This window comes from Telopea speciosissima, chromosome 7 (assembly GCF_018873765.1).
Source record: "Telopea speciosissima isolate NSW1024214 ecotype Mountain lineage chromosome 7, Tspe_v1, whole genome shotgun sequence".
Classification (NCBI taxonomy): Eukaryota; Viridiplantae; Streptophyta; class Magnoliopsida; order Proteales; family Proteaceae; genus Telopea; species Telopea speciosissima.
This window is the reverse complement of record NC_057922.1, coordinates 35461961-35475397: the sequence shown is the minus strand read 5'-3', so window position 1 is coordinate 35475397 and position 13437 is coordinate 35461961. Positions and strand designations below refer to the sequence as shown.

General features: G+C 37.7%; 1 protein-coding gene across 1 annotated transcript; it reads right to left on the bottom strand.

The window, feature by feature from the left end:
- Nucleotides 1-6750: 6750 nt before the first annotated feature.
- LOC122669390 (flowering-promoting factor 1-like protein 3) lies at nucleotides 6751-7151 on the bottom strand. The gene has a single exon (XM_043866147.1). It carries the CDS (start codon nucleotides 7090-7092, stop codon nucleotides 6751-6753), a length of 342 nt encoding a protein of 113 aa, XP_043722082.1. The 5' UTR covers nucleotides 7093-7151.
- Nucleotides 7152-13437: the final 6286 nt, after the last annotated feature.

The window sequence follows — 13437 nt, the reverse complement described above, 5'->3', positions numbered from 1 at the left end:
AATTTGCGCAAGAACAACGTGTGCTTCCTTTTCCTTTTAATTGGAATTAAGTAATGGGAAAAAGTTCTCTGTCTGAGAATGTGGCCTACGCCAGCACTCCCATAAGTCTATCTCTCTCCTCCCCATTTAAAAAGACACCCCTGCCCCCTTGTTTTAAGGAGGAGAGAGATAGACACATGGGAGTGCTGGCGTAGGCCGCACTCCTGTACAGAAAACTGCTTCCCAAAATTATTCTATCCAAGTCATTATATGTTCTTGACTTAGGCTTTTGTTTGGTATGCACTCTCAAAATAGATCCTAGGGTTTAAAACGCATTAAGAAGCAAGGAGGAAAAAAAAAATAAAAATCATATTACAGATTGCGTTATAAATCCAAAATCTATTCCAAGAATACATACCTAACGCAACCTTAATTTTCAGTCTGGCATCAATTCTTCCCTTTATCAAGAGCTCATATTCTTTAAGTTGGTGGGGTAGAGAAACACACCAACAAGGGAGAGAGCTTCATCAATAGGGGACGGGGATGAGAGAGATTGTCAAGAGAGAGAAAGAGAGTTAGGATAGCCTACGCTGCTAGCTCAAAGATCCTTTTTGTTTTTTTTTTTTTTGTTGTCAAAATAAGGTTTTAGAATATTAAACAAAGAAATGCTTCTCATGTGCTGCCGGTGCAGTTGATTTTCGTACGCCTACTTTCATTTTGAAACTTTAAAAAATCTGATTATTGGTAGATGTCTCAACTTTCGGCAAGTTAATTAAGTATTTTAAGTTTTAGATTTTAATTATAGATGTGACCAATTAACCCTTTGTTTACCTTTTCCGTGTCTTTTATAACCTTGGACATGGTCAATAAATGATATTCAAAGAATGATGATCATAATTTTGGTATTCAAAGTCGCTGTTTAGAAATTGTTAGGCAGACCACCCCAAACCATAGTAAATCTGGATAGAAAAATGGATTGGCGTTCTCTATGGGGAAGCGTGACCCCTACATACGTGTGGGTACCAATGAGAGCACGGGTGTTGACATTGGAAGCGGTCACTTCTTTTCTTTCTGTGTCTAGGCATGGGCGGTACATGTCCCTACAAAAAACTTTTCTCCTAGAAAAAAATATAGATGAAAATTTTCTTTCAACCATGAGTTCTCACTCTCAATGGGACGCTTGGAATAGTAACCCATCGTGTGATCTCATTGTTGAAGGTTCAAAATATTTTTCCTAAGTCCAATCCAATCATTAAAATTTGTGGATTCTAGCTCTCTTCACCAATGGGCAACGAAAAACTCCCAAAAAGATGGGAAGTAGTTTTCTATTCGGGAGTGTGGCCTACGCCATACAACACTCCCATGTGTCCATCTCTCTCCTCCTCAAAATAAGGGGTAGAAGTGTCTTTTCATATGATGAGAAGAGAGATAGACTTACGGGAATGCTAGCATAGGCCACAATCCCGGGCAGAGTTCTTTTCTCTTGTATACATTTTGGGATTTATTCAAGAACAATATAATATGATTATTAAAAAATACAATGAACATCAATATTGGAATTTGGAACTTGGAAGCAACTTCTATTAATTATATGGCCGGGCATGATTTTCTACCATATGGTATATATGTTGGCTAGGGCTTAATTAAATTTCATTGGGAGGTAGGAGTAGGACTCATCCTCGATCCCTTATTCATTGTTGATTTTGGGCCCAAATGAGTACACTTGCAAATGTCATAATCAAGTGGATTAAATGATTAAAAATCACTTATGATTGGATCTAATGATAATGAAAATTGTGCAATATATGAAAGGGTGGAGGGGTAGGAGCTACGTTTGAATAAGTTACGATCTTCCTTGAACTTACGATGGACTCAATTGTCTAATCGCAATTGCTACTGAGCTAGAAGCTCATCCCCAGATGTAAAAAAGTAGATAAACATATATGGAAAGATATGTTTTTTCAATTAAAGCCTAATTAAGATTTGATATATAAACTGCGTAGCTAGCCCTTCCCATGTGTATCCAATGGTATGGTGGGAGTTATTTTTTTCCATTAGTAAACAAGTATGAAATTATTAAAGGACCTAACACCAATTAATTTGTAAGCTAACCCTTACATGTAAATAAATTCAAGAGAAAATTAAAAGGTCCTCTAAATTGCCAGGTTTCTTAGATCCCCTCACATAAAAATTTGGGGATCGATAGTTTTCATTCAGCTATTCGAATGGTGTGTAGAGAGTATCAAAGAACAATTCAATTACATTACCTATCCTATACAATAGAGGGCAGACATTTATGACCTTATTTTCTTGCACCAACGTACAGATCAAAAACAAAAAACTCATTTTTTTGTTTCTTATACAAGAAGAGAATGTATATAAGGAACATTGCCCTAGACTCAATTACATTGTAAACCCGAAAGATCAGAGCAGTCCAAACAATAATGGAAGAAGTAATATTGTGAAACTGAGTTACAATGTTTTTTTGGTAATGTGAAACGGGGAGGTAATTACTAATTACCTCACCAGATGGGTTACTGACATGAAGTAAAGAAAAACAAATCAAAACACGAGGAGTTATAAATAACAACTCAGGGCTATACAGGGTAGACTCTAGTCTAGAGTGAGAGTCTAATAAAATATATAGGAAAAAGTAGCTGAGAGGAGAGGAGAGGAGAGGAGATGGCTTTGTTTTGTTTTAATAGTAGTAAAGTTAATTTGAAACAGAGCTTGAGAGATAAAAGCCATAAAGTGCCCCTAGCTAGTTTGTCATTTTACTCACATTGGTACAATAGCTCGTGATCGATGATTGCTGCTGATGTCTCTCTCTCTCTCTCTCTCTCTCTCTCTCAAGGTTATTGTCGGTTTCCTTAGGTTCTGCAGTAGTTGGTGAGTGGCTACCAAACCAACAAACAGTCCTTCCTAGTCAGTTGATGATCACCAACTGATTGGGGTCTGATAAATTTGACCTTTCACTACCCACTTCTCGTACTATTTATTATATAAACCTAATAATACTTATAGGTTTTAGATAGATGGATCATGGCTGATCGACCAAGGGTTTGATATCCCAAATAACTGGTGGGTCTAGCTATGACGGTTATTGTCAATAATGACTTAATTAGAAGGAAGCATGGGGTTGGATTTCGTTCTAGTGTGTTGCGTTAAAAAATTGTTCAGCGGTCTTTTGAGTGTCGTAATCTACAAAAGACTCTGAGATGACAAAGGAGAACCGATGTGGTTCTGGTCTAAGGCTCTCCGATGCCTAAGTTAGATCTCTCTGAACAAACAGATGAATAATAATATTCAAGATGAGTTAAGATGTCCCGTGATGGGATTGTGTACCTTGCCTTTTATAGTAGTGTATGACGATGTGGAGAGTCTCAGTTGATGTAGAGTGTTTGTCGTAAGTGATAGAGTCCCTGAGTAGCAGAGCTTATCCTTGATAGATTGTCTTCCCGTGAGACGTGGTGTCACGGTAGACCTGGTAGTCGTCTTCCGAAGAGACGTGGTGTCCTTGATAGACTTGGTAGTTGTCTTTCTGTAAGAAATATTGTCCTGATAGACTTGGCGTCTTTGGTGGATAGACCTCATCTACGTGGTAGATGGGGTTTCTGGTGCATAAGTCCGTTCAGACTAAGTGACTCGATAGACAGTGGCCTAGAGTCCTTGGTGACGCGATCTGTGCCTTGTTGATGGCGGCGGTGACTACCGTGTTCGAGGGAGACTTGCCCGGGGATGATGTGTTCGGGGAAGCCATGCTCGGGGATGACGTGCTCGGAGAAGGGGTCCGCACCCTAAGGGGTTTGGCCCCCAAGGGTGGCCTCGCCCATGGGTGTTGGTGGATGGTGCTTCACTGACTCTGTCTTGGCCCACTCTTCTGGGTCGGGCCACATGGAGATCTCCGATTGGTTGGTGTGAATTTGGGTTTATCATTTGCCCCCCACTCTCTTGGAACAGAGTGCTCAAGAGAGTATCCTCAATCTCCTTGTATCAACTAGGTCTCTGCAAAATCATAAGACTATGTGTATGGGGGTTGAAGCCTACCCAACGCCAGATGGTCAAGGAAGTTGATGACCTGATGATAGAAGAGCCGCCGGCGAGTGAAGTTCCTATGAATGACGATCGTAACTATAACCGTCCTAAGGTAGCAAAAATCCATTTCGAGTAAGTTTTGACCTGCACGAAAGACGTAACGATCTAGGTACTGTCTTGGGGAGAGACTCGGTGAAAGGGTCGAAGGTTGGATTTGTTCCTTATCTCTAAAATCCTATTTCTCTAATTCATTTTATTTATCCGAGCGAAATAGGATAGGGGACGTTTGTTAGACATTAGTTAGAATGTTTCTATATTTATCTATATATTCATATTTAGTATTTATATTATGGGGGAGCGTTCTTTGTGGGGGAGCACAAGGGCCACACGCATGACAACCAATGAGAACGTGTGCTGTGGCATCTCAGGGGGGATTTCTGCCTTTCATGTGGGAGGGGGCGGTCATTTTTCCCCCACTGTGTCTGGACGTGGCATGCGTTGCCCCACAGAGAACATTTCCATTATATTATATATGTATAATAGTATAATAAATGAATAGATAAAGTATAGAAATAGATTTAAATAGAATAATTAGGATATATAATTCTAATTATTTAATTTTAATAAATATAAAATTTAAATGAAATAAAATATAAATTAGTAAATAAAACCAATTTGATTCATAAAATTGAAGATGTCTTTATTTCGTCTAAATTAAAACGACCTTTATATAAGAAGATCAGATTACAAAGAAAAGAAAACCATAATAAAACATGAAACGAAATAAAATAGGGAAAAAAACAAAGAAGGAAACTAATATATCCCTAACTCGTGCACAAAACTTCAGAGACCCAGATCACCCCTTAAATTAGTTTTTGAACTGCTTGTAAAGCACTAACTGTCGTTTGAATATTGATATATGTTATAGTTCTTGTAATTTTAGTCGATTCAAAAGTTATAGGCCTTGAAAATTGTGCTAGCAAAATAGTACTTTCGACTTGATTGGATGGATTTATGCTGGTCCAATCGATTAAAAAATATTCTCTCCTTCAATCAATCCCAGCCATTTGTTTAGCTACAAGATGAATGATTGTACCACCCTTTTCTTGATCAGATGGATACAAAGAGTTCACAGTTCACTCTAAAATTAGTGAAAATAGTCAATGGATTGATGGATTACCTTTCTCTCTTAGATGGGATGGTTGATTCGGTTGTATGCAAGACAATAAGACTCCAGGGATGGATGTGATATTTGGGATATTAGGAGACAATAAGAGCTAAGTTTCACTATGAGATTTGACAGGAAAGATCTTTTTGTAATAATATTGGGTGAGAGGGCTGGGGAAGGTGATCACTTGAAGAATTTGGATCATCTACGGTCTGCTGCCCATAGTAGCAGCCGTAGCAACCTCCTAATGAGGCACGGTGCAATGATTGCCTTACTCTTGTTTGGACATCTGAAACCAACAACCATGGGATTTGCTTATTATTTACGTCCTGAATTCTTTCTACATGTAAGATGTCCAATGAAGATATCTATTTAATATCCATTCCTATGTGGGCCAAAGCTCATGAACAGAAAACGGAGACTTTTAAGTGAGAAAGAGAGAGAGAGAGAGAGAGAGAGAGAAAATGTCCAAACTCTAAAGAGAATATTCACTATCGATTTATTTAAAAACTCAAACTATTGGAGAAGAACAACGTCAATGTATACATAGAAAGAGAGGAAAAAAAAAAAAGAAGGGAAATCGAGAGAACCTGATGTCTAAACTCTCTCTCACTCTGAAAAAAAAACGAAAAGTAGACTAAGTTTATTAATAGAATACAAGAATAGCATTAGGAGCTACTTTTATTCTATCTTTGAACAAGTCTAACATGTCATGTCCAGCATGGCATCTTGTCCACATAATCAATCATGTGTGATATTAACACCTATACATGAACCTACGCAGTTGATAGTTGATTCTGGTGCCATGGCTCAGTACTCTTAAGTATTATTATTAGGAGCGCTGTTCTCTGTGCCATAGTGTAGGCTGCGCCCAAATATATGGGGGTGAGCGTAATGACCACTCTGTCCCTTGTATAGGCTATCCATTTGCTTGGGCGTAGCCTACGCTGCGGCACAGAGAACATTCTCTCTTATTATTATTATTATTATTATTAGGGTAAGAAATCTCTACTTGGTCGCATGGTCTCATCACAAGCCTCTGGGCCAATGAGTGGACACGCTTAGGTATCTAGCCGGGGGCAGAGGCGTTATCTCACAGTGCCCTATGAGAGGGCATAGGAAACACCACCAAGTTGAAATCTTTTTCCCTTATTATTATTATTATCAAAATATGGACAATGAAGTATCATAAATTCAAGAATTAATTGGTAGTAAACACACAAGAAACCCATATTTCATTGATGAAGCTCCACTACTACAAGAATTTACATAAAGCACACACTAGACACATTATAATCCACTCCAAAACCAACCCTAAATTAAACCCCTCTTACCCAATATTCTCCCAAGTTCATTCCCAAGCATCAACTTCACTTCACTTCCACTTTCTTAGTCTAAGAAGAAACCCAAAAAGAAAGAGAAGCAAAAAAGGAAAACCCAGTTAGATCCAAACATAAAAAAAAAAACGTTAAGGAAGAAGAGGAACACAATCACACAACAAAGAAACTGAGAGCTTGTATAGCCAGTGAGCTCTTCTCCAGGTGGAATGAAGAGCTCTCTCTCTCTCTCTACATATCCCTAACTTCAAAACAGTTACGATTCTTGACAACTATGTCGTACATGTGCATGGACTTGAACCTGCTGAAGTCCTTAGGGAGAGAGATGAGATGAACTGTTGCTCTCTTGTGAAACTGAAGAAGGTCTGGGTCATCATAATACCTTTCCCACCCTAACCCCAACAGTTTCCTTTCAAGTATAGCATAGGAAGTGATAACCTCATTACTGTCTATGTGAACCAAAACTTTCCGACGACTGTTTAATGCCTGCCGACTACTGCCGTCCAAGGGTTCCGTTGCCGGATTTTCGACAAGGCGAACCACACCGTTCTTGAAAACCCATACTCCGGACATCTCTACAGGTGAAGGAATAGATGGCACAAAATAGTGTTTAGATGGAGGGGATGAGTAGTGAAGGAAGCTGTAATAAGAGAAGAGAGCAAGTAGCTAGAGGAGGCCGGTGTGGAGTGGAATGAGAGGGAATGTAGAGTAGCTTCTATATTTATATGGGTAGTGTAGGCCTGACATTAAAATAATAATATGATACTGAAAATTAATGGATTCTATCTCTCAAAAGAAGCACCATTGGGTTTGGGTATGTTTGGTTTGTCAGAAAACAAGAAGATTTATAAAATGAAAAAAAGTGAAAGACATAAATGATTCTTTAAGCCGCCAGGGGAGGATATGAATATATGATAGCGTCCTCACTTCATCTTTCTCCTCCACACATAAAATCATGGAGAAAGTTTTCCTCTACTGTGTAAAAAGAGTTCAACCATGCACCATCTTACGGTTCTAAAATACCCTCTATTTACGAATGGTTGAACATACCTTCCACTGTTGCGTGATATTTTCTCTTACCAATCCGAAAGCCACGGTCAAAGGATTCCCTTTCAGAATGACTTAAAAGAAATTAAACTCGATGCTAAACTCATTATTAGTTTTAGGAAAAATATTCTCTAAACTGCCAGGGGAAACTACAGTGGCACCCTCCTTCTCCCTGGCTTAAGGAAAACTCGATCCTTAACTCATTGTCAGTCTTGGGGAAAATATTCTTTAAGCTGCCAGTGGAGGCTACACTACCTCTCTCTCTCTTTCCATGTTATCATATGGCCTAAACCAAAACCCAACACTGATATGTTTGGCTCGCAATAAATGAATATGAAAAAAAGAAAAAAACATAATAAGAGAAGAGTAATTTGAGGGGTCAAGTGTTCTTCTTCTTAATGTGTAGTATAGACATCAACATTGTTTGATCTTTGAGCCTTTCTTGAGTGCGTATGCAATTCTTAATTGTAGGGTAAAAAGGATACATCACATATGGGAAAAAGATTGCCATGGTGGCAGTGTGTAGTTTTCCCTCACATGAATTTTTATTATTTTCTCACACTTATTTTGAAAATATGGATCCCATAAAAATGATACTTTTTTCAAGACATTTATTGGTGTGGCATGCAGATTCTTCCTTGCACCAGCAACATAGAGAACCTTCTACCATCACATATTTTTGGGGAAAAGGAAGGTTTTGTTTGGATTTTAAAATGATTGATAATGGTCACAGAATCATTTTTCCATAATGGGAAAACTGTGCAGATTCGTAATACTTCATCACATTTTCTTCTAATTAATTTTCTCCCGAATAGAGAGATCAAAAGCTAAAAGAAACATAAAGATTCAATATGTTTGGGCTTTGGAGAAACATGTGGGGGAGCCATGCACCCTCCCAAAAGTGATTCTGCTTGTAGTTAATTACTATCACCAATCTTAATTCAATTCAATTCCTTTACTGAAACCACATGTATTTTTTTCTCCCAAATGTAAAGTTCCTAATGTGCCAAACTAGGTTTTCAAACCCCAGATGCTCCCAATGCTCTAAGCAGCTGGTGGAGTTGAATAGTAGGTCAGCTTTATGCAGATTGGTTCTTGAGGATCAAAGCCCACAACCCACAATTTCTCTCTCTCTCTCTCTCTCTCTCTCTCACACACACACACACACACACACATCATGCTATTAGTTAGGTAGGGAAGAAGCAAGTTTCAGGGAAAGATGGGGACGGATATTGTTGGGGTTGGGCGTGTCTTGTATTTTGTGGGTTCACATAATTATTGGGCTTATATTTATAATGGGTCTGGTTTTTGGTCTATTATATGTATGTGTGTAGAATTATGTGGGGATTAGGGTTTTAGGGTTCCTGGATATTGTTTTTGTATGAAAAACCTTAGGCACAAACAAAGTGGAGATCACTTTGTGAGGTAGAGAGTGGAATAAATAGTTTTTCAAGTTTAGTGAAAAGCCTTTCGTACAAACTAAGTTAAATTTCTCATGTTATATGATTGTTTGCTTGGTTTCTTCCTCGTGGTTTTGCATATGTACCCAATAGATATAAGATATGCAAGTAGCTATTTTGGGACTATTGGTCTTACAGTGACACGAACTTCAGGATAACTTGCCCTTACAAGTCGGTTTTTTGGGTGGGCAAGCTCTCATTAGGTTGGTATAGGCTTCTAGAAGAGAGTTCTCCTGAAATTCGTATCATACAGCTCTAACTTAATTTGTGAGTTGTGATCTTCAAGAAATAGTGATTCTTTTCAAATGCTCAAGGAAAGTTGTACATTTCGTGTACGTCTTTAGGGCATCTATTTCCTTTGTCGCCGGCACTTTGGTTGTTCTCTTTGCTGCTACTACTCTGCTCCTCTTTCCCCACCTCATGAGGTCCTTTAGAGATATACGCAACCTTCCCATCTTCATCCAGTGACGTGGGTTCTCTTCACTTTTCACTAAATCCCTTGTTGATGATCAAGTTGGACCACTATTTTGCCAAGAAGAAACAAACCAAAAGAAAAAATAAAAATAAAAAACAGAAAAGAGACTTCACTCCTAGTCTTCTTTCTGCTTCTCTGAAAGAAACTATTGGACTCTCCACACCATCAACCACAATATCACTAGATAGAATGCGACTATGTTTGTTTTTCATGAAAACGGCAGAAAAGAAAAATAAAATTCGTGCAAAATAGGCCTTTCCACTGTTTGTTTTAACATAGAATACGAAAAATAAGAAATTTTTATGTTGAAAAAAAATAATGTAAAATATCATTTGCAAGGAAAATTTTACAATGAAACAAACAAAGCCAAAAAAAGGAACGGAAAAAGCAAGAGTACGCGAAGAAAATGATGTCAACACTTATGTGGCATTGTCCATATCTATGTCGTGTCCATCTAAGATATTAATCGAATCCAATATTCCACCTATTCCAAAACTTTGTGGTTTCAGCTAAAGTTATTCAGGAAAAGAGAATTTCTTAGGCCCCATTAAATCACCTTTTATTAGGGAAAAATGCTAACTTTTATCAAGGAGTAGTAGATCTAACAAGGTGAGGGAATCAGATTGAGTAAGAGTAGTCTGTATATGAAAAGAGACTAGAGAACCCTCTCATCCATCCACACAATGTATATGACATCTCCAAGGATCCCAACCCCCTAGGGAAGCCAAAATCTTAGAACTTTTATCAAGGAATAGTAGATGTAACAAGGTGAGGGAATCAGAGTAAGAGTAGGCTCCACATAAAATTAAAAGAGACTAAGGAGAACTCTTATCCATCCACACAATACGAGGGGTTTGGTCATTTCAAATCCCATTATTTCCCTCCAAAGGCATCGAAACCTTTTGTCATATAGAAACTATAAAGAAGAGAAGAATTAATCTCTTTGGATTTGGAAAAGGTGGGAACAACCTCTTACAGCACGGTGTTGTAACGAATCGTGCGACGGCTGCAGAGGCCATGTGCACCATGTGGGGTCCGTTGTACCACATGGCCTTTGCAGCGCCGCACGATGCGTTACAGCACCATGCTGTAACAGGAGAGGATAACGAGACATTCAAATGTCATTTAGAGTGACGACAGTCCTTTTCAGTTATATTTGTAGCAACCACAATCTAAAAAGCTACTTTTGGTTACAAGGAAAATTAATGGGAAGGGAAATGAAAATTGTCAAACTTTAAAATTGAAATTTTGTATTCATTACTCAACGTAATTGTATAAATTACTTAAATTTCTTACTGTATTTAGTAATGATACCTTTCAGATATAATTGTATTTTACTTTTCAAACCCGTTGGATGTAAAGTAAAATAAAAGAGATCGTTGCTTGGTTGTGTAGCCCCTACACCAACACAGGGGCCAATGAGAGCACGCATAGGGGTATCAACACAGATGAGAATATTGATTTCAAGAGGGGCATAGTAGTAATTTTGTGCGCTCCTGTGTGGGAGTAGGAGCTACATGACCAAGCAACGTTCTTTTTCCTAAAATTTAATAACCAAATATGAAATGATTTGGAGTTAGTGATGTAATAATGTGGGGTAATGATTACAAATCCATTTTTTTTAGGTTTGAAAATGTCATTTCATTTCCCTTTAATTTTCCTTGTAACCAAATGGAATGAAAGATTTGTCTCTTTATTATTTGATATAGAATTCAATGGGAATTTGGCTAAAGGAAGATGAGAATGAAATTTTATTGTAAAGGGAATATGGTTAAAGTGAAAGCAGAAGAAAAAAAATTGGTTATCGATTCCAAATCCTATGATGGACTTTAATTAAAATGAAGGATAGAGTCCATTTACATTGATCACAAGAATAAAGTCTTAACAATTGGAATTTAGGATTGATTCTTTTGATAATTAAATGAACACATGAGCTAGATGAGACTTTGTTATTGACGGTAGTATTTAATTTTCATAAAGTGAGATCAACAATGCTTTCAAGTTGAGCTTAGGACATCATGGAGTTCGGATTCGTATGCCATTCATGTATCACATGGAAGATTATTAGATATGACTCCATTAGAGTTTGATTACCGATTTGTTAAATAAAGTGAGATAGCCCACAAAATATCACTTGGGGTTCAACCCAAAACTTTAAGCCATTAGGTAGCGATAGTCAGATAATATATGAAGACACGTCCAAGGTCCCAGATAATCGATATGGTATTATAACTCTATAACTTCTATCATCTAAAAATGGTTTTCATATACTTTCAAATTCATTAGGATGACTGGAGGTAGGGGGTTAGGTATGTGATGCTCAACTCTCATCCATCTAACTTCAATACAAAATTTTATGTATTCTCTATCTGTTGGCAGAAGGTCTTATGCATGATTGTACGCATGATGCATGCGCGGTTGCGCACAAGACAATCGATGGGGACAAAAGCCCCATCAAAATACCAAAAAATCCCATTTGATGAATCATGGATGGGGCGGGGGTGTCATGCATGAAAATGTTCTTTGTTTGAGAGCGTGGCCTACACTAGCGCTATATATGAAATGATATCTCTACCACCAACTTGTTGCCACCAAAAGTGGTGAGCTAACAAGTTATAGCCCTTTTTTTTAAAAAAAAAAAAAAGAAGAACTTTTGTCTTATTTCCAAAAGTTATTTAATGTAGGGGTAAAAAAAGGGTTTTTAAAAAGTCGGGGGTATTTAATGCATGTCTTATTTGAAAAACCCCTTTTATCCCTGCATTAAATACTTTTGGGAATAAGACAATGGGCAAAAAAGTAAGGTTATAATTTTGTTGTAACCAACCTTGGTTACAACAACAAATTGAAATCGAACTGTTTAAATCGAAACTAGCAACCCTTTTTTTTAATGGTTCAATTTTGGTTTAAAAAATCAAACGGTTTAATAAACGGTTTAGACGGTTTCTACCATGTATATCGATGATAAACCATCTAAACTGATTATATAAGTGAGTGTTTATACTAATTTAATAAATGAGAGATTTTATAATACTATAATATATAAAACATGTAGATCAAAGAGTGTATATACCCATATAATATATATTACATTTGTCGGTGACAAAAATTGTATATAATATAAAGGGAGAAAGAATGTCACCTGGTCGCACCAGACACACCGTCCTAGCATCCTGACACAGGGGCATGCAAATGGCTGCCGCACCCCTGGTCATTTTCGGTGTTCTAGGGGAGTGCGACGGTCATTGCGTACCCTTGTGTTAGTGTGCAGGGGTGGTGTGCGTTGCGCGACCGAGTGGTGTTCTCTTTCCCTAATATAAATTACATAGTTTATAATATACAAATAAACATATGAGTGAGAGTGTGTGTGTTTATAATATAAAGGCAAGAGATCTCTCCTTGGTCGCATGGTCTCTACACAAGTGTCTAGGCCAATGGGTGAGCACGTTTGGGTATCTACCTAGGGGACAGAGGTATCATCTCATGGTGCCCTATGAAAGGGCATAGGAAACACCAACAAGTAGAGATCTTTTTTCCTAATATAAATTACATAATTTATAATAGGGGAAGAGAATGATACCTAGTCATGTAGCACCTGCATCAACACGAGGGCCAATGCGAGCGTACACAGAAGAATCCATAGGGTTGGTATTTTTTATTTCATGTGGGGGGGGGGGGGAAAGGGAGGGTATTTTTGCATGCTCCTGTGTCTGGGTGCAGGAGCTACGCGACCAGGTAACATTCTTTTTCCCTTTATAATATACAAACACAACCATCAAAATAGTGAATAGTGATATGAATAAAACAATTAAAAGCCGTTTAAAACCTTTTATAAACGGTTTTGGTTTTACAATATGAAACTGTTTAATATACGGTTTGATAACGTTTTGTCTAATTTACTTTGCAGCAAACCAAACCGGACCGTATAACCGTTTAACA

Bases quoted from the DNA above. Each gene is read 5' to 3' on its own strand.
- LOC122669390 (XM_043866147.1), bottom strand. From the start codon at position 7,092: ATGTCCGGAGTATGGGTTTTCAAGAACGGTGTGGTTCGCCTTGTCGAA.